Raw genomic sequence first — 21024 nt, 5'->3', positions numbered from 1 at the left:
AATGTCACTGGTGATCACTGTATTACCTGTACACTGACACTATATACAGAGCTCCTGTGTATAATGTCACTGGTGATCCCTGTATTACCTGTACACTATACACTATATACAGAGCTCCTGTGTATAATGTCACTGGTGACTACTGTATTACCTGTACACTATATACAGAGCTCCTGTGTATAATGTCACTGGTGACCACTGTATTACCTGTACACTATATACAGAGCTCCTGTGTATAATGTCACTGGTGACCACTGTATTACCTGTGCACTATATACAGAGCTCCTGTGTATAATGTCACTGGTGATCACTGTATTACCTGTACACTATACACTATGTACAGAGCTCCTGTGTATAATGTCACTGGTGACCACTGTATTACCTGTACACTATATACAGAGCTCCTGTGTATAATGTCACTGGTGACCACTGTATTACCTGTACACTATATACAGAGCTCCTGTGTATAATGTCACTGGTGACCACTGTATTACTTGTACACTATATACAGAGCTCCTGTGTATAATGTCACTGGTGATCACTGTATTACCTGTACACTATACACTATGTACAGAGCTCCTGAGTATAATGTCACTGGTGACCACTGTAATACCTGTACACTATATACAGAGCTCCAGTGTATAATGTCACTGGTGATCACTGTATTACCTGTACACTGACACTATATACAGAGCTCCTGTGTATAATGTCACTGGTGATCCCTGTATTACCTGTACACTGACACTATATACAGAGCTCCTGTGTATAATGTCGCTGGTGGTAATAACAGTGTTGTTAGTATTGTGGTTTGTATTCATGATCAGTATTGTAGTATTTGGTCACTTTGGGGTGGTAATATGTGGTCTGGTCATGGTGTGGCCGTATTTATTCCTTGTATGTGGTATTATTCGGTCACTATGTGGTGGTAATATGTGATCTAGTCAAGGTGTGGCGATATTTGTCCCTTTTGTATGTGGTATTATTGGTGTTGATATAGTGGACTGTGTTGTGTATGGCAGTCATTTTGTTCTTGCTGATATTAACTAGGAAAATATTTTTTTCCATTAGGCCACAGCCCCACCATTAGTATTTGGTTAGTATTTTTTCTCAGGAGTCGCTGCCAAAACCAGGAGTGGGTGATAAATGCAGAATTGGTGACTTGTTTCTATTCTACCTTTTCTCTGATTGTTCCTCATCTGGTTTTGGCTCCCACTCCTGAGAAAAAATACTGACCGAATACTGACCAAATACTGATAGTGGGGCCGTGACCTTAGAGATTAAATACTTGGAGCAGAGCATCAGAGATGCACTTACAGGGGTTCTCTGGTGAAAACAAGTAATCACCTCTCCACAGGATAAGTGATAATATTGATTGGTGGGGGTCTGACTGCTGGGACCTGCACCGATTGGTAGAATGTGGAGCTTTTCTCCCCATTAGACTGGAGCTCATGTGCGACTCGACCACTGATCCATTCATTCCCTTAGAGGCTGCGAGCGCTGCTCTTTTTTGGAAGCCCCCAAGAGAACGAATGAGGCTGTGGTCAGACGTCCCACCTGTCGCTGCATTTTAAAATGGTGATAAGTGTTCTGTCAGGGATAAAACTTCCCCATTCTTCCGATAGGTGCGTTTTCCAATGTTCGGACCCAAACGATCAATAAGTGATCACCGATCCTGTGGATCCCATGGATCGGTGATAACTTGTTTTAACCAAAGAACCCCTTTAATGCAAACTAACGTAGTTGTACATCCCAGTTAGTGTCGCCCAGTAGATGTGCAAGAGCCGCCAGTCAATGCTCCACTATAACAGGGAGAGCGGATAACAGATATTTGCATATGGCTGTAGGTGGGCCCCTAGAGTCAGTTCTCCCTGTGGGCCCCAGACACCCCAGTCCGACCCTGGAGAGAAACACAAATTGCGGAATATTCTACATCTTTTTCAGGTATTTCATAATTTTGTACTTGAGAGGTCTAAGCAGGACAATAGTGTAGAAGAAGTGTCAGATGGTGATACTGATTCTGACTGTAATGTGGAAAATGAACAAGAAGTAAGACACGTGTCTGTAACTGAAGGTGACCTTGGGTCTGACCAAGAGACGGACATACAGAAACCTGACATGGGAGGAGACATGACTGACATACGAGAAACCGACATACTAGGTGATGTGGGAGGAGACGTGAGTGACGTAGGAGGAGCGGACGTACAAGAGCCACTAAAAATATCAGAGAATTCAGGAATTACCCAGGCTCAACTGCAAATTAAAATGAGGAAAAATTTGCTGAAATTATACAAAATCATGCCAAAATATGATGTCAAAATCCATGCCTGTAGAAATTCAGAGACATTTGAGAGCTTCTCTGATAAGTTTGATTTATCCAATGAGGAGAGGAATCAATTATTTAAAATATGGATTCCTGTGACATTGTCCAGATGTTACTCTCCTAATGGATGGGAAAATGATTCGGACAGGTTAAGATATTTGATTTATTGTGTCACAAAGGATTTTCCCAACATAGAAGATCTGCAGAAACTAAGGATTGGTAGGAAGGAATGTACATATACATTCATGTCCATATTTGAACGGTTGTACAAAGCTCTCATCAAAAATGGAAAAGTACAACAAATGATAACAACTTTTGTACAAAAATTCAAATTCCTAAATCCAGTTTCCCAAGTTATTGCATCACAAAAAATCATTATTTGAATGTGCGCAGTTGCTGGATTTTGTTAGGAAACATGAGAATCGTGAAAAGAAAATAAATCAAGTTAAATTTGGAAAACCAGAAAAGGTAAAATCTTACCAAAAGCCAATATCAAACTCTCCTAGACTGAGTCATCCCCATAGTGAACTCTATCAAATACGCAGGAGATTTCATATCTGTTATAAGCCATATCAGAGAGTGCAAAGGTCCATCTCTTCACAGAAAGAGTTAAAAATCCAAAGCTGTGACTTCTCCCTGGAAAGGAAAATGGCTGAAACTGATGGACAGAGTCAGGTGAGACGACCGGCTGAGAGTGACGTCATGGAATGTGAACAGAAGGACAGGCAGTTCTCTGAGGTTTTGAAGGATAGAAAAATGTCTTTCCTAAATAGGGCGTTCCTGGAGATATTTGAGAGAGACAGAAGATTTGGTTTAGGGAGTGGCTAAGAAAAAACTGTAATGATAATGTAGCATAGAAGTGTTACAATGTCTCAATATTTATTTATAATCTTATACAGTAAAATTGTAGTTACATAGTTTCTAATAGTATATATATATATATATATATATATATATATATATATATATATATACACTTGTCTAAGTAGAGATTGTGTATAATTGTATTTATATATATATTTATAAAAATATATATATATTAATTAATAAATTAGAACTTCATATATAAATTTAAGTAACAATATTTTGAATTACATTAGAACCAACCAATATATGCATAAGATATTTAAATAATGCTGTTTCTGTATTAATTTGATATTTAATTTTATTTTCTTATATTTCCTTAGAGTTTTCATTCCAAAGCAGGATTTGATCAAACAACTCTAAAATGGATTTATTTCTTTATTCACACAGGAAGCTGAAAATTGCATGATTTATGTGTAACATTAATTAATATTTTCTATGCATGAAGTGTTCGTTATAACAAGTAGCTTTACAGCATGACGTGTGACAGCTGCGGCCTTTGAACTTTGAGCTAATAGTATAGATCCCATTCATTCTATTTTCAGCTGATGTAACTTAAGACCTGGCAGCCAGTGAAAAAAGAATCTAAGTCAAGAGTTTTTTCAAGTGTCTGAAATTCCAGTGACTTACTCTCATATTATATATATACTTCTACTTGGGGAATATTCAAAGAAATATTAAGATATTAAATGCGCATTAATAAATTGGGATACTACAATTTTGGGTTAAATATATATATATATCTAAAACTTCATATGTGGAATGTTTGAGTTGAACAGATCTGTGAATGTCAGAGTGAAGGTGACAGATGAGTAAATCAGCAGCTGCTAAGTGTGATTGATGTGTCAGAGGCCTCGTATGTTTGTATGTTTGGAAAAAAAAATGTTTATGTGAAGGTACAAAAATATATTTAATTCAGAGAAATTATAATACATAATTAGGTATTATCTACATATATATACTTCTATATTTCTTTAATAATTATTATTTCTTGATTTAACTAATAGTGGATAAGGGCAACCACACATCAAAATGGTTTACAAAGCAAATTTATATTTAGAATAATTTTCCACATGATAATATTCTTGAATAACTATGATATTATTTTTAATGGTTACCTAAATAGGTACACACCTCTCTTTAGACAAATCTATGCTACTCATCGATATGAAATTTATGCAAAATATTTATAGAAGAATAACTATTTTTAATTTGGTTCTGATATATAAATTATTTTATAAAATAATATTTTTTTGTATTAAGGGGGAAAATGTGTTTTTGATCCTGATTACATAATCACTTGTGATCAATACTTATTTTCCACACATTTTAATAAAGGTAAAATATTAATAAGGTACTATGGTATAATTAAGAAGGGTATTACATGCAAAGTTGCATAATTTAATAATTTTTGGTGATACAAGGTTATGACAAATATGAAATCATCCAGATAATGGAGATATAAGGGTATTTTTTTATGGAGAATATAATTACTCTGCATTTGTCATTAAAATTTAAAGGCCTTATTTTTATTTTTATTCTTATTTTTACTCTTAATTTTATTTTTCATTTTTAAAATTTTATTCTTACTTATTTTCTTATTTTTCCATTTTTCATTTTTAATTCTCATTTGATTTTATTTCAGTACAGTATCTCAATTGAGAAAACACATTAATATTTAATAAAGTAATGTCTAGTACAAGAATATTGCTTCATTAAATATAATTATATTAATATAAGAAAAATGTTTCAATTTTCTGAGTAAACACACCAATTCTTTCATTCATACATTTATTCATTTTGATTCAGGAGTATACATTCTTTGGTATTATTGGTTTAATAAAGATATAAACACTTGTTTCAAAACACACTGACACCTATGGGTTGGAAAAGGTAATTACACCTATGACATAAAAATATTTTATCACATGGAGAACTTGATAGTAATTCAATCTATTATTGTTTATTATTCCAAACATAATTTATTTTAATATTTTGATAATAATTAGATGGATATTATTGATTGCTATGGTACGCTGTGATATTATAGGTTAGGAAAGTTGCCAGATTTGGTATCAGATTAGGGAATGAAGACTTCAATCAAGACATCGCAATTATGAATTCTATCTTAATAAAGACTTTTAATTTTTATAAATCAAAGAGACTCTCAAAAGTTACAAGAAGAAGCAACCGATATCCGGACGTCTCAGAAGGTAACAGGTGTGAATGCTGAGTGTTATAATAGACTGTGTCAGATACAATTCACACCACTGATCACCGGGACGGCAGAGGACGATGATCCTATATGAACTGTGTTGTGCTCAAGTTTCATCACGTTCCAGTGGTTTCTTATCACCTGCAACGCTTCAATGAAAGCTGGTGAACAGGTAATACCTGGCATATGTGTCCTGTATATAAAGGACTGAGTACTGGTTATGGGGCTATATAAAGCAGGGAAGTGTCAAGTTAACCCTTGCTTTACTGACCAAAGACGTCACATCTGTTCCAAAAGTGACACGAGACCAGTGCGGACGACACGGAAGATTCCAGAATATCCAACGTAAGTCCAGGTGACATCGCACAGATATTAAAGCTACATTTCATCCATGGACTTTGTCTTCTTATCATCTGACACACATGATCTTTCTAATAAACAGTACAGTTTATGGACTGAACAATAATGTATACAATTATGGACTGTACAATATCTACACGCTATCATTTATTTCAAAGGAGTTTTCATCTAAAGACTGTGTTATAAAAGAACCAAGAAGAAGACGAGACGACGACCCGATGACATCAGACGATGACGATTGGACCCGCGATTGCTTCAATTTAGATATAGGGAAGTATAATTATACATATTAAATGAATATTAGTCACGGCTTACCATAACATGAATTCACATCATTATATAACAATAATCCGATATTGATATTATTATTATTATTATTATTATGGAAATGTAATGATATTGCCAAGGAAGAAGGAAAGAAATAATGATTGTTATCCTAATGATAAACCTGTCTTCTTTTGAGGATTTTTCAGTCCTTTTTATCCTCAAAAAGAGGGGAATGTTAAATAATTAATAATCGATAATCATTTTTCTTAAATCTGAGTTCTATGCCTCAGCCATCGTGTCTAGTTGACATGCCCTATTTGTGTGTGTATTTTTGGTTCACTACCATATGTAGAACAGGTGTCCATACGACTGGCTATAAAAGCCCATGGTACAGAAAGGGGGGGCTGTCTTGCTCTTCCCACCCCACAAGACACAGAAGAAGAATCTTCATGCTGAGAAACAGATGGCATGTAGGCCTGGACACGTGCTGGATAAAGACATGATTTACCAGCCAGGATCCAAGGAAAGATGGGTGAATCTCAACAATTAAGCTAATTATGGACAAATGGACAATTACTTTATAACTAATTATTGTATGTACCTGCTGCAATCTGATTCTATTTAATGGACAATCCAAGAATAAATAGATACATTTTGTTTATAAGAATATTGTGATATTGATACTTTGCGAAGTCCTCAGTAGGAAAAAATAATACAGAAAGAGTATTATTTTACAGTGTTACAGGGGCCCACTGAGACCCTTTCGCCCAGGGCCCACGAAAACCTGGAGCCGGCCCTGGTTGAAAGCAGTGATGGAGGAGGGAGCATCATGTGACACTCCCTCTCCCATCATTCCTCCTCTGCGTCTGACGCAGCAGCATGATGACGCGCCACGCTGTGTCAGACAGTGGAGCTGGCAGCTGCTGAGGTGATGAGAGAGACGCGCTGCAGAGACTGAAGCAGCGGGGAACGAGGAGCGGTAAGTATGTATTTATTTATTTATTTATTTTTAAATCAGTGTGTCCTGATAATACTGGAGGACTGGGGCTGCATTTTACCCTATGGTGGGGGACCGCATTTTACCCTTTGGGGGGCTGCACTATACTGCGTACAGGACCATGGGGAGTGCATTATACTGTGTGCAGGACCATGGCGAGTGCATTATACTGTGTGGAGGACCATGGGGTGTGCATTATACTGTGTGGAGGACCATAGGGTGTGCATTATACTGTGTGGAGGACCATGGGGTGTGCATTATACTGTGTGGAGGACCATAGGGTGTGCATTATACTGTGTGGAGGACCATAGGGAGTACGTTATACTGTGTGGATGACCATAGGGAGTGCATTATACTGTGTGGAAGACCATAGGGAGTGCATTATACTTAGTGGAAGACCATAGGGAGTGCAATGTACTGTGTGGAGAACCATAGGGAGTTCATTATACTGTGTGGAGAACCATAGGGAGTTCATTATACTGTGTGGAGGACCTTAGGGAGTGCATTATACTGTGTGGAGGACCTTAGGGAGTGCATTAATCTGCGTGGAGGACCATGGCGAGTGTCTTATACTGTGTGGAGGACCATGGCGAGAGTCTTACACTGTGTGGAGGACCATGGTGAGGATCTTACACTGTGTGCACTTTCTGCTGCTCACGGCACTTTACTAAAACTGTGGATGGATGTTAGGAGAAATAACCATATCAAACCCACTAAAATGTAACGCTAATTCCCAGGTGCCGGTACGTGTGATCCTGATGCGGCACACTGTTGCCACACGTGTGACAAACAGGGACACACGGGACACGGATATCTCTGGTACCGTTTTTTCCTTTCCGGTACTGGAAATATATGGACGTGTGAATCCGGCTTTATAGGGAGTCTGGCCGACTCTGACAGCGGCTCACCGCTCCTGCAGCTGCACGATCTCGCGACATAAACACAACAAGGTAAAGGATTGAACTTTATAAAGACACAACGATCAATGACAATGATGTAAACGATTTATCACTTTTTATTAATTCTTCAATACCTTCAATATTTGTCACAGTTGTTAATAGTAAACTAAAATGTTCTATGGAGAAAAAAAAGACAAATGAGGAATAAACCTACACATTATTTCCCATATGACGGAGTATATCTTTTGGGTGTGTTCACAATTGGCTGTTTTTCTGCGGCAATAACACTGCACTTTAAAGTACGAGCTTAGTGTATGAGATTTCTGAAGTCTCATTCACATGCTGCGTTTCTTTTCTAGTGTTTTATGAATTCTGCAGCTTGTCAATCCTTTTAGGGCCGTTGCAGCGTTTTTCACCAATTCAAATGAATGAGGAAAAAAACAATTAAAAACACAGCAAAAACGTGCGTATTTTACTCAGTGTTTTTCCTGCCACCAGTTTGGTTTTTGTTGAACAAAAAATGCTGCAAAAATGCAGCGTGTGAACATACCCTTATACTGGTTGTGTTCTAACTGGAAATAAAAGAGAACGGTCATGATAACACGGAGATGGATTTTATTCTATGGAGTTTCCACTGTACACATTGCTCGGCAGCATCTGTTTGTGCAGAGTCGCCTCATGAAGATTCTATCACAAGATTCCATCATGACATCACTGGTGATGCTCGCCCATTATGACATCACAGCTCACAGTCACTACTTCTACAATGTACACAGGGTAGCGGGTGCCATTTTGGCTCCATAGCTAGTTACTGAGCGCACTTACAGTTTCTCACTATGGCCGGATTTTTTCTGGATAATTTTCAGGTACAAGCACTATGGGGTATTCTTATCAACAATCGCCCTAACATTGTGCTTCTACCACCCGATGGCGTTCTCAGCTTCACTCACCGGCTGGTGGTGCAGCTAGTAAGGAACTGCCTGACCAAACACCAACAAGGTCATCTCACCTCAGAGTATGTGACGGATTTACTTCATAACATCAGGACATTACTGCAGCAGGTAAATGGCGGACGCTCCGCACAAAACTTCTCCATATAGATAACTAGCTATTGAACCCGTTCTACGCCCTGGTGACAAGCATTTTTATTGGTACAATTTCGGCACCATTTTTTTAAAGACACTGTGTCTGCGAATTCACACATAGAGTGTCTTCAATAAAATGCAGCTGGATAGCGTAGTATGCGCACACGCAAACCCCCATAGCCTCCCCACGTCCAGCAGGAGACCCCCATACCCTCCCCATGTCCAGCAGGAGAACCCCATAACCTCCCCACCTCCAGCAGGAGACCCCCATAGCCCCCCCACCTCCAACAGGAGACCCCCATAGCCTCCCCACGTCCAGCAGAAGACCCCCATAGCCTCCCTACGTCCAGCAGTAGACCCCCATAGCCTCCCTACGTCCAGCAGGAGACTCTCATAAACTCCCCACGTCCAGCAAGAGACCCCCATAGCCACCCCACATCCAGCAGGAGACCCTCATAGCCTCCCTACGTCCAGCAGGAGACCCCCATAGCCTCAATGCATCAAGCAGGAGACCCCTATAACCCCCCCAAGTCCAGCAGGAGACCCCTATAGCCTCCGCACGTCTAACAGGAGACCCCCATAGTCTCCCCCGGTCCAGCAGGAGACCCTCATAGCCTCCCCACGTCCAGCAGGAGACCCCCATAGCCTCCCCATGTCCATCAGGAGACCCCCATAGCCTAAACACGTCCAGCAGGAGACCCCCATAGCCTCCCCACCTCCAACAGGAGACCCCCCATAGCCTCCCCACGTCCAGCAGAAGACCCCCATACCCTCCCCATGTCCAGCAGGAGAACCCCATAACCTCCCCACCTCCAGCAGGAGACCCCCATAGCCCCCCACCTCCAACAGGAGACCCCCATAGCCTCCCCACATCCAGCAGAAGACCCCCATAGCCTCCCTGCATCCAGCAGGAGACCCCCATAGCCTCAATGCATAAAGCAGGAGACCCCTATAACCTACCCACGTCCAGCAGGAGACCCCTATAGCCTCCACACTTCTAGCAGGAGACCCCCATAGTCTCCCCCGGTCCAGCAGGAGACCCTCATAGCCTCCCCACATCCAGCAGGAGACCCCCATAGCCTCCCCACGTCCATCAGGAGACCCCCAGAGCCTCCACACATCCAGCAGGAGACCCCCATAGCCTCAATGCATCGAGCAGGAGACCCCTATAGCCTCCCCACGTCCAGCAGGAAACCCCCATAGCCTCCGCAGGTCTAGCAGGAGACCCCATAGCCTCCCGTGGTCCAGCAGGAGACCCTCATAACCTCCCCACATCCAGCAAGAGACCCCCATAGCCTCCCCACATCCAGCAGGAGACCCTCATAGCCTCAATGCATAGAGCAGGAGACCCCCATAGCCTCCCCATGTCCAGCAGGAGAACCCCATAGCCTCCCCACGTCCAGAAGGAGACCCCTTTAGCCTCCACACATCCCGCAGGAGACCCCATAGCCTCCCCATGTCCAGCAGGAGAACCACATAGCCTCCCCACATCCAGCAGGAGACCCCATAGCCTCCCCATGTCCAGCAGGAGAACCTCATAGCCTCCGCACATCCAGCAGGAGACCCCCATAGCCTCCCCTGGTCCAGCAGGAGACCCTCATAGCCTTTCCACGTCCAGCAGGAGACCCCCATAGCCTCCACACATCCAGCAGGAGACCCCCATAACCTCCGCATATCCAGCAGGAGACCCCCATAGCCTCCCCACATCCAGCAGGACACCCCCATAGCCTCCATACATCCAGCAGGAGACCCCCATAGCCTCCGCATGTCCAGCAGGAGACCCGCATAGCCTCCCCACCTCCAGCAGGAGACCCCCATAGCCTCCATACATCCAGCAGGAGACCCCATAGCCTCCACACGTCCAGCAGGAGACCCCCATAGCCTCCGCACGTCCAGCAGGAGACCCCCATAGCCTCCTCACGTCCAGCAGGAGACCCCCATATCCTCTGCATGTCCAGCAGGAGACTCCCATAGCCTCTGCACGTCCAGCAGGAGACTCCCATAGACTTCTCACGTCCAGCAGGAGACCCTCATAGCCTCCACACGTCCAGCAGGAGACCCCCATAGCCTCAATTCATTGAGCAAGATACCGCATAACCTCCCCATGTACAGCAGTAGAACCCCATAAACTCCTCATGTCCAGCAGGAGACCCCCATAGCCTCCCCACATCCAGTAGGAGACTCCTATAGCCTCCCCACGTCCAGCAGGAGACCCCATAGCCTCTGCACGTCGAGCAGCAGACCCCCATAGACTCCCCACGTCCAGCAGGAGACCTCCATAGCCTCCACCCCTCCAGCAGGAGACCCCCTTAGCATCTGCATGTCCAGCAGGAGACCCCGATAGCCTCCCCACGTCCAGCAGAAGACCCCCATAGCATTTGCACGTCTAGCAGGAGACCCCCATAGCCTTCCCCGGTCCAGCAGGAGACCCTCAAAGCCTCCCCACGTCCAGCAGGAGACCCCCATAGCCTCCCCACGTCCAGCAGGAAACCCCCATAGCCTCTGCACGTCCAGCAGGAGACTCCCATAGATTCCCCATGTCCAGCAAGAGACCCCCATAACCACCCCACATCCAGCAGGAGACCCTCATAGCCTCAACGCATCGAGCAGGAGATCCCCCATGGCCTCCCTACGTCCAGCAGGAGACCCCCATAGCCTCCGCACGTCCTGCAGGAGACCCCCATAGCCTCTGCATGTCCAGCAGGAGACCCCCATAGCCTCCGCACGTCCAGCAGGAGACCCCCATAGCCTCCGCATGTCCAGCATGAGACCGCCATAGCCTCCTCACGTCCAGCAGGAGACCCCTATAGCCTCTGCATGTCCAGCAGGAGACCCCCATAGCCTCTGCATGTCCAGCAGGAGACCCCCATAGCCTCCGCACATCCAGCAGGAGACCCCCATAGCCTCCCCACATCCAGCAGGAGACCCCCATTGCCTCCCCACGTTCAGCAGGAGACCTCCATACAGGGGCGTACATAGGAATCATGGGGCCCCATAGCAGAAGCGCTAAATGGAGCCCCTCCAAAAAAGTGAAAATTGTCGGGGGTCAAGGAAGAGCATATCTCATAACTTTCCAGCCTTTACACAGTAATTTTTCTCCTGCTGAAGTCCTAGATTCCTCTTTTATTTCCCCATAAGGTATGATGCCAACAACAGTGCCCCCCCTAAACACAGTATGTTACCCCCATGGTGAATTCCTCCACATGCACAGTATAATGACTCTACCGTACCCCACCTCAACTCTCAAGGCAAAGTATGGTGACTCCAACACAGTATGATCCCTCAACTGTGACCCCCACACAGCCCTCCTTGTAGTATAATGGCCCCACACCTCTCCACACAGTATAATGCACTCGCCATGGTCCTCCACACAGTATAATGCACTCGCCATGGTCCTCCACACAGTATAATGCACTCCCTATGGTCCTCCACGCAGTATAATGCACTCCCTATGGTCCTCCACACAGTATAATGCACTCCCTATGGTCCTCCACACAGTATAATGCACTCCCTATGGTCCTCCACACAGTATAAGACATTCTTCATACAGAATACTGGCCCCCATATAGTCCTCTCCATACAGTATACTGGCCTGCATATAGTCCTCCATACAGTGTACTGGCCCCCATATAGTCCTCCATACAGTATACCGGCCTCCTTATAGTCCTCTATAGAGAATACTGGCCTCATATAGTCCTCCACACAGTGTATGGGTCCCAATATAGCCCTCCATACAGTGTATTGGCCCCCATATAGTCCTCCATACAGTATACTGGCCCCCATATAGTCCTCCATACAGAATACTGGCCCCCATAGAGAATACTGGCCCCCATATAGTCCTCCATACAGTGTACTGGCCCCCATATAGTCCTCAATACAGTATACTGGCCCTCATATAGTCCTCCACGCAGTGTATGGGCCCCCATATAGTCCTCCCTACAGAATACTGGCCCCCATATAGTCATCCATACAGTATACTGCCCCTCATATAGTCCTCCACACAGTGTATGGGCCCCCATATAGTCCTCCATACAGAATACTGGCCCCCATATAGTGCTCCATACAGTGTACGAGCCCTTATATAGTGTATGGGCCCCAGGCCTCCATACATTAAAAAAAAAAAAAAAATGACATACTCACCTCACCTGTTGCCGCTGCTCTGCTCCGGACTCCTCAGCGTCGCTGTCTTCCCGCTCTGCACTGTGACTGCTCAGCAGAGGGTGTGGTGGAAAGACGTCATCCCACCCTCTAACCTGAGACGTCACAGCACAGGACGCGGAAGACACCGGAGCTGCGGAGGCACGGGGAGAGGTAAGTATTGTGCCGGGGCCCTGAGCGGAGTGGGGCCCCCTGCCTGCTCAGGGACCTGGCACTTGCCCGGGTGCTAACGCCGGGCCTGGGAGCGGAGCCTGTTGCAAGGGCCCCGATGCGGGGCATACACGGTGCAGGCGACTGCTATGGGCCCCCCTCCCCGGCTCACGGGCCCCATAGCAGTGGCGTGGCCTGCCGCCATTGGCGGTACGCCACTGCCTCCATAGCCTCCCCACTTTTAGCAGGAGAACCCCCATAGCCATGATGAAATGACGCATACCTCTATTTCTGGCACCACACTCCTCCTCCATCCCCGTCCGCCTCCCGGTCTGGATGTGTTCTTCTGTCTGCGGCCACATTGTGCAGGTACAGTGCGCTTGCGCAGTCTATAGAGGCTTCGGAAAGAAGGACCCATCCCTGGTTATATTATAGATAATGGTGGGATAGAAGTTTCTTTCCTCCAATATAAAACACGATGAGTCCCCAGAGTTATTGTATCTGCAGAGAGGAGCAAATGTCACATACAATGGCGGCCTCCTCCATTGTGACCTTTCTCATCTCAAAATTTTCCTTTTTGTTTCTTTTCCTCTTTTTAGGCTGAAGAAAGATCTCAATATGGAGATTTGGCTTTTATTAAAGACCTGGCCGAAAAAGTCCTGTGTGTACTGGAGCGTCCGGCCCGCTCCTCGGAACGCCTGGTAAGGAGCCGTCATCTTCTCTAGCACACGTCTGATTTGTACAGTTACAATTGGCTGCATCTGTAAATGCAGGTTTAGTCCTTCCTGATTTATCTATGTGATGATTTAGTGTAAGGTTCCACATGTTAATTATATATATTATATCTATCAGGAAACAGCAGAAGGCGACACCAAAGACGAGCAAAATCTAATCCCGGGACTGAACAGCGATCTGACTACAGGTAAGCCGATCACCCGACCTCCTACAAGAAATATCCAGATGTTATAGAGAACAGGGAATAATCTTACATTTACTCTGTATATTCTGTGTAATGGGAACCTGTCAGCACATTTTTGCATATTGTGGAATGACTGTACTGGCCATTTCTCTGTAATAATTTTTTGCAGAAATCCAATGTCTCAGTCAAGGGAAATCTAATGTAGAAGCCGTATACAAATCAGCATGGAAGTGCACTGGGGGCGTGGAAGAAGAAATCCATACTGTGACACGCCCCCAGTGCACTTCCAGGATAATCTGCATATGGCTCCTACGCTTCAGCTCTCTTACCATCACTCACATGTACAGCGAGGGTGGGGGGGTCCTCATTCATGTGATGAATGGGGGAGTCCTTCATCATTTCCATTACGTTTATTCATGGATGCTCCGTACGTTCTCATATTTAGAATCCCTATATAATAAGTATTATTCCCATTTACAGACATCTTGTCATGTCTGAGTTATATTGTTGTATTATATATTGCAGGATTAATATCGTCTAATACATTTTATTTCTTCATAATTTTTTCACTCTTTTAGAAACAACTGTGTTGGCGGATGCTGACAGTAGAATCTGTGAGATCCCGGAGATCCAAGAATCTGACGGTGTAAGTATCATGGAGAGAGATGTCGGTGTATCACCAGATTATGGGGTGTGAATGACACCTCCAGTATTGTCCCCATATAACCATGGGATGTCTCTATTCTAAGAGGAGATGACAGAAGGGAGACGTTTTTGCATCTGGAGCTTTTTTCCAGCAGCTTCTATATCTTTATATAATTTCTTATTCTTTTATAGAGCGTGATCAAATCATTGACCCCGTCAAGACAGCCGCATAAGAGCGACTATGGGACATCCAAACTGATCAGCAGTGGAAGTTTTGGGTGAGTTTCCTGTTGGCATAATCCACATTTCTCAAGGTTCCCAATGACAATGCTCCAGACTCTGTGCTCTTCCCTTCAGTGTTATCATAGGGAAATTATATGATCTGTAGGAAAACAAACTATTAAGGAAAGGGATTAAAATAGAATAATATATTACACCTGCCTGTCCTAGACCCTCATCTGTTCTTACACTGCCACCCCCATCAGAGCTTCCCCCTCCTCCGCACCGGTCTGTTCTTTTCGGAATCCATTAGCGAACTGATAAGAGTAATTGGCAACACATGGTCAAGTGAGGGGGTGACACGAAATTTCATCAATGACATCTGCACCCCCCAACCTCCACCATGACCATGTGAGTCTACTCCCTGGTCTCAGCAATAAAGACTGGCACAGAGGACAAGTGGCTATAATGGGTTTCATTTTTTGTAACTCCTTCGCTCCCCTCCATTTATTATGTTGTTATGTCTTGGGGTATGCGGGAGCATAATTAACATCATGTTATGGCAATTGGAGCACTTTTAATTTGGACCAACTTTTATTTGCACTGAATCGTATCTACTGGTCTAATGTAGTGAATCTGCCCAAGAATAATTTCAGTAGATTCTCTCATCTGTAATGTGACCTGGGTGAGGGCTCCGGCGGACGTGGCATTGTGGACACCTCCCATAGGTGATCTATGTAGTGATCTTTTATCAAATTCTAGACATGGACTTCCAGTGACGGACAGACTTCTAGCATTAAACATTAGTACAAAACATTATATAATGACTTCTATAGATGTTCTTGTAGTAAAGATTCATTCTAACCATTGATTCTCTTTCTCTCCAGTGCCGTCTACTTAGCGCACCATAAAGACTCACACCAGATCTTTGCTTTGAAGAAAATGTTCAAGCGAAACCTGAACACTCCAAAAAGAGTGGCATTGGCCTTTCTGGAGAGGGACATCCTAACATTCGCAGATTGTCCCTTCGTGGTCTCCATGCTCTGCTCCTTTCCAACAAAATCTCACCTGTGTATGGTCATGGAGTATGTAGGAGGTAGGACATGTATATTGTAGTATATTCAGCCCATGTCTGCTTACATCTTATCACTGCTCTTATAATTAGGATAATTAGGACAGTTACATCCTCACAGTGCGTTTACTGTAGGTTTTCTATTACCAAGATGCCTGGAAATTCATTGATCTGTGTGCAGGGGTGCTATGGTGCCAGTGAGTCAGATCGGGCCTGGCACCGCTCGGCACTGGGCCCCATTCCACCACCTGTCATCACAATTTCAGTGGTATTCACATTGTCAGAATATGAATACCGATGAAAACAATGGTGGATCAGGGAGCCAAAGGTCCTAAATCCACCATTCAGCCTCCGCAGATGGGTCCGAGACTCCGTGTACTGCAGGTTCTTCGATGTCGCCACAATATTGCATCTGTACTGTGGAGTCTCAGTACTTACACTGCACAGGTGGGGCTGGTGGGGGCCATAACACTGAGTGATGGGGCAGGTGGAGACCATATGCTGAGTAGTAGGGCTGGTTGGGGCCATAATACTGAGTGGTGAGGCTGGTGGGGGCTATAACACTAAGTAGTGGTGGGGGCCATAATACTGAGAGGTAGGGCTGGTGGGGGCTATAGTACTGAATGGTGGGGCTGGTGGGTGCCTTACTACTAAGTGGTGGGGCTGGTGGGGGCCATAACACTGAGTGGTGGGGCTAATAAGGGCCATAATTCTGAGTAGTGGGGTTGGTGAGAGCGATAATACTGAGTGTTGATACTGGTGGGGGCCATAATACTGAGAGGTGGGGCTGGTGGAGGTGGTAGTACTGAGTGGTGGGTGCCTTACTACTAAGTGGTGGGGCTGGTAGGGGCCGTAACAATGAGTGGTGGGGCTGGTGAGGGCCATAATACTGAGTGTTGAGGCTGGTGGGGGCCATAATACTGAGTAGTGGGGCTATTGTGTGCCTTACTACTAAGTGGAGGGACTGTTGGGGGCAATAACACTGAGTGGTGGGGCTGCTGAGGGCCATAATACTGAGTGGTGGGGCTGGTGAGAGCAATTATACTTAGTTGTTGGGCTGGTGGGGGCATAATACTGAGTTGCGAGATTGGTGGAAGCCATAATACTGAGAATTGAGGGTTGTGGGTACCATAATACTGAATGGTGTGCCGTGTGAGGGGCTATAGGGGACTGTGAATGCCGCTATATTGAGTTGGTGACTGTACATGCCCCTACACCCCCTGGGGGTCCTCATATTGAATGGTGTGCAGTGGGGGTCCTTATTCTGTGTGGGGATCCTAATTCTGTTTGATTGGCTTTGGGGGCCATCATACTGAGTAGGCAGTGGTGGAGACCATTATATTGTCTGAGGGGCTATGGGGGCCATTATATTAAGTAGGGGGGGCTGTGGGCGCCATTATACTGAGTAGGGGGCTGTGACTGGCCTCATACTGAGTGGGGACATTATAGACAGGTGCTACATTATATCTGTAAGGTGAAACTGGATTAAGATTTCACTGTGGGGATATCTAACTCAGTCTGTGGGTGGGGGCATTTTTGGGAGCATCATATGCTAAAATGGCTATAAAAGGTGTATTGCTGTTGAGAACATCGATTGACTTCAGTAAGGGTTTTTTTTGAAGGGGCGTGCAGTTAGAACTTTTGCTATGGGGCCCTGAGATTTCTCTGTCCGCCACTGTCTGTGTGATCTCCCTGTAAGTCCGCACTGAGCATGTCAGTATCTCCAGCTGTAGACGAGATGTGACATCACTTTATGTTATTAGTTACATGGACGACATTTCTCCATCGATTCAGACTAATATTATGTGCACTATACATTATATCTGTTTATATTCTCTCCTATCCCAATGTCTCCGCTCACTTCCCATTATACATCATGGTGATCTGCTGTATAAACCACTCACCGGTCATATTTCCTTTCTTCTATAGGTGGTGACTGTGAGACCCTCCTAAGCACCAGGGGTCCTCTATCTGTCCCCTTGGCCCGCTTATACTTTGGAGAAGCGGTTCTTGCTGTGGAATACCTCCATAGCTACGGTGTGGTGCACAGAGACCTGAAGCCGGATAAGTAAGTGCCCCTCGTAGTATAATAAAGGGGGGAAGTTATCATTTATTATCATACGGTCTGTGAGGCTAAAACCATCTTCTCTTCCACAGCCTCCTGATTACATCTGCTGGACACATAAAAGTTACCGATTTTGGGATTTCAAAAGTTGGTGTCATGATACCAAAAACCAACACCTACAAGGAATTAGCGGAGGACATCACCAGGGAGTTCCTGGACCGTGAGGTGGGTAACACTTACAGGAATTTAGCTTGTTCTTTACAAATCTCCAAGGACCAAAGCAAAGAAAGACCTTAAATATAACTTTTAATAGATACATTTAAAAGCACCCATATCAATATATAAAGACAAAATCCATAAAATGTGGCGGCAGCAGTATTCTCCGATCGGGGTGTATTTATCTCCCGCGTCTGTCCACTGACTCATTGTGGCTATCTCCTAATATGATCCCCTGATGAACCCCAAATTAGGAGGGGGAGAAACGTGTTGGGACAATTTACAGATAAGTCCTCTGGTTACTGCTGACTAAAATGCTTTTTTGGCAACTTTTTTTGTAATTCGCACACTGGATAATGCTGTGTCCCAACATTTGGACGTGTCCTGTGTAGATCAGTCCTGACTATAGATTAGCCAGGGGGATTTTGAGGTTGTCTATATGTACCGTCTGTCCTAGACTATTATCTTCATGCTCAATGTCATTATATAGGTGACTTGTTACTACTTTGGACATATTTATGTTCCTATGTTTACCGTTAATTGAGCACACGTGCTTTTATAATATTGTTCTTGTTGCCCGTAATTGCCAGCACTAATGTACTTTATGTATCTATAATAGGCTTCTGAATGATGGTTTACATATCATACTGAATTGTGTATAGATTGGTGCATTTGATATCCTATCTGTACTAGTGGAACTACATTATATCAGCTTCCCTGTTTCCATATAATTGATACATTGAATATTGCCTTTTTTTCATTCAGCATGTTAGCAGCGACATGACTGTCTGCCTTTCATCATTATCTGTATATGTGTATGTCTGTCTAGGGGTGGATAGCGTCACGGAGGGAGTGCCGATGTGGAGGGGGGCGCCAAACCGATTAGCTAGGGTGTCAACCTCCACTGGCATGCGGGATCTCAGCCCATTTGGGATCTCTAGGGCAAGCCTGCATGTCAATTATCCTACGTTTATCCCACTACCCATATATTGTACATTTTATGCATTTTGTCTTCATATATTGATATGGGTGCTTTTAAATGTAGCTATTAAAGATTATATTTTAAGGGGTTTTCTTTGTTTTGCTTTGGTATTTGGTTAACTAATATACCCCATCTGTTCACCTTGCCTTTGGCATATGTTTTTTTTTCTTTACAAATCTCATCACACTATTGTGTCTTCTCTACATTCTTCATTTCTAGAGAACGTTTCCATTGATATTTTATCTTTTGTCATTGTGTTTTTATGGCGAGAACGTGTTATAATAACCATTTTATCATTTTCATCTTTATCTTCTGTTGTTTTCCAGTTATGTGGCACCCCATATTACATCGCCCCAGAGGTCATCCTCAAAGAAGGCTATGGAAGACCTGTTGACTGGTGGTCAATGGGGATAATCCTACATAAATTTCTCACGGGATCTGTACCATTTGATGGAGATTCTGTAGCTGAGCTTTATGACAGGATTGTCATTGGTAAGTGGAATGATCCGACCATTGCTTTGATCAGTTACATTGGTTTAGGTGTTTACTTTGCTTTAGCTTACAGTCCAGTAAAGAGATTTTATTTTCTGTATAACAGGTGACATAATTTGGGATTGTAATTCCGCTCCTACTCCCAATGCACAGAACCTGATTACTGAGCTGCTCAGAACAAATCCTGCAGATAGACTTGGGACAGGTAAGAGATATAATACTATTCATATTAGTATTAATATTCACCTATCACACTTATCACTCATGTCCTTGAGGATCAACACTTCTCTATCAGATTGTCCATTTCTAGTTCTCCACACTATGACTTTCAGTCTTCTTCCTTCATGTTGACTCAGTTATGTCATTAATTCAGATTAAGTTAAACTGTTCAGATGTGAAGCAATCTCTGACAATGTCCACATCACTTTTGTTTTGTTCTTTTTCCAGGAGGATCACTTGAGATCAAGAGTCATCCATTCCTGAGTGACTTAGATTTTAACAACCTTCTAAGTCAGAAGCCAGAGTACATTCCTCAGCTTGCCTCAGATGTGGACAACAGCTTATTTATCGGTAAGTAGAAGAAGACATCATCTAGACTAAGCGGCTGTTTGTCTTGTCTTCCATAAAATGTAATAATCAGTACCCACTAATATTGTGATAAATGACGCCTGTTTTATACTAACAACCTCTAATAATACTTCATTACTTTTGTAGATCACTCTGAAATAGACCATTCGGTCTCAGAGGATGAGGAGGGTACAAGTGAGAACAATGAGAACCTTGACTTTCAAAATTTTACATCATCTTCTGAAAGGCTTTCTAAAGTAAGTACCGTATGTGATCAATAAATCCAAAATATGTGAAACAAAAAAGACCTCTAAAAGTAAAAAAAAGTATTTCATATCTTGTTTTTGTCCATGTTTAGCTCTGTACCATCACTACCAGAACGATGAATGATGAGGACCAGAAGTCTCCTCCAGAGTGTACACCAGCAACCAATGCAAATATCTCAGAAATGTGAGTAGATTATGGGGTCATTAATGGGAGTTCCAGGCTGATATATATGCACAACACATAATATAGGACATAAATACCATAA

At 43.8% G+C, this 21024-nt stretch overlaps 1 protein-coding gene across 1 annotated transcript in view; it reads left to right on the top strand.

Annotated features, from left to right (window-relative positions):
• Nucleotides 1–20946, top strand: part of LOC141172895 (microtubule-associated serine/threonine-protein kinase 4-like) — a 216442-nt gene extending 195496 nt beyond the window's left edge. The window contains exons 10-20 of the mRNA XM_073657515.1: nucleotides 14168–14237; nucleotides 14813–14880; nucleotides 15072–15157; nucleotides 15986–16194; nucleotides 18100–18238; nucleotides 18328–18460; nucleotides 19760–19925; nucleotides 20032–20130; nucleotides 20373–20495; nucleotides 20640–20749; nucleotides 20851–20946. Coding sequence (XP_073513616.1) covers nucleotides 14168–14237; nucleotides 14813–14880; nucleotides 15072–15157; nucleotides 15986–16194; nucleotides 18100–18238; nucleotides 18328–18460; nucleotides 19760–19925; nucleotides 20032–20130; nucleotides 20373–20495; nucleotides 20640–20749; nucleotides 20851–20946 — 1299 coding nt within the window. The remainder of the gene's footprint in view (nucleotides 1–14167; nucleotides 14238–14812; nucleotides 14881–15071; nucleotides 15158–15985; nucleotides 16195–18099; nucleotides 18239–18327; nucleotides 18461–19759; nucleotides 19926–20031; nucleotides 20131–20372; nucleotides 20496–20639; nucleotides 20750–20850) is intronic.
• The last annotated feature ends 78 nt before the right edge of the window (nucleotides 20947–21024 follow it).

Source organism: Phyllobates terribilis, unplaced genomic scaffold, assembly GCF_046119375.1.
Source record: "Phyllobates terribilis strain yellow unplaced genomic scaffold, ASM4611937v1 Scaffold_12__6_contigs__length_324123572, whole genome shotgun sequence".
Lineage (NCBI taxonomy): Eukaryota > Metazoa > Chordata > Amphibia > Anura > Dendrobatidae > Phyllobates > Phyllobates terribilis.
This window is presented reverse-complemented; position numbering and strand designations above follow the sequence as displayed.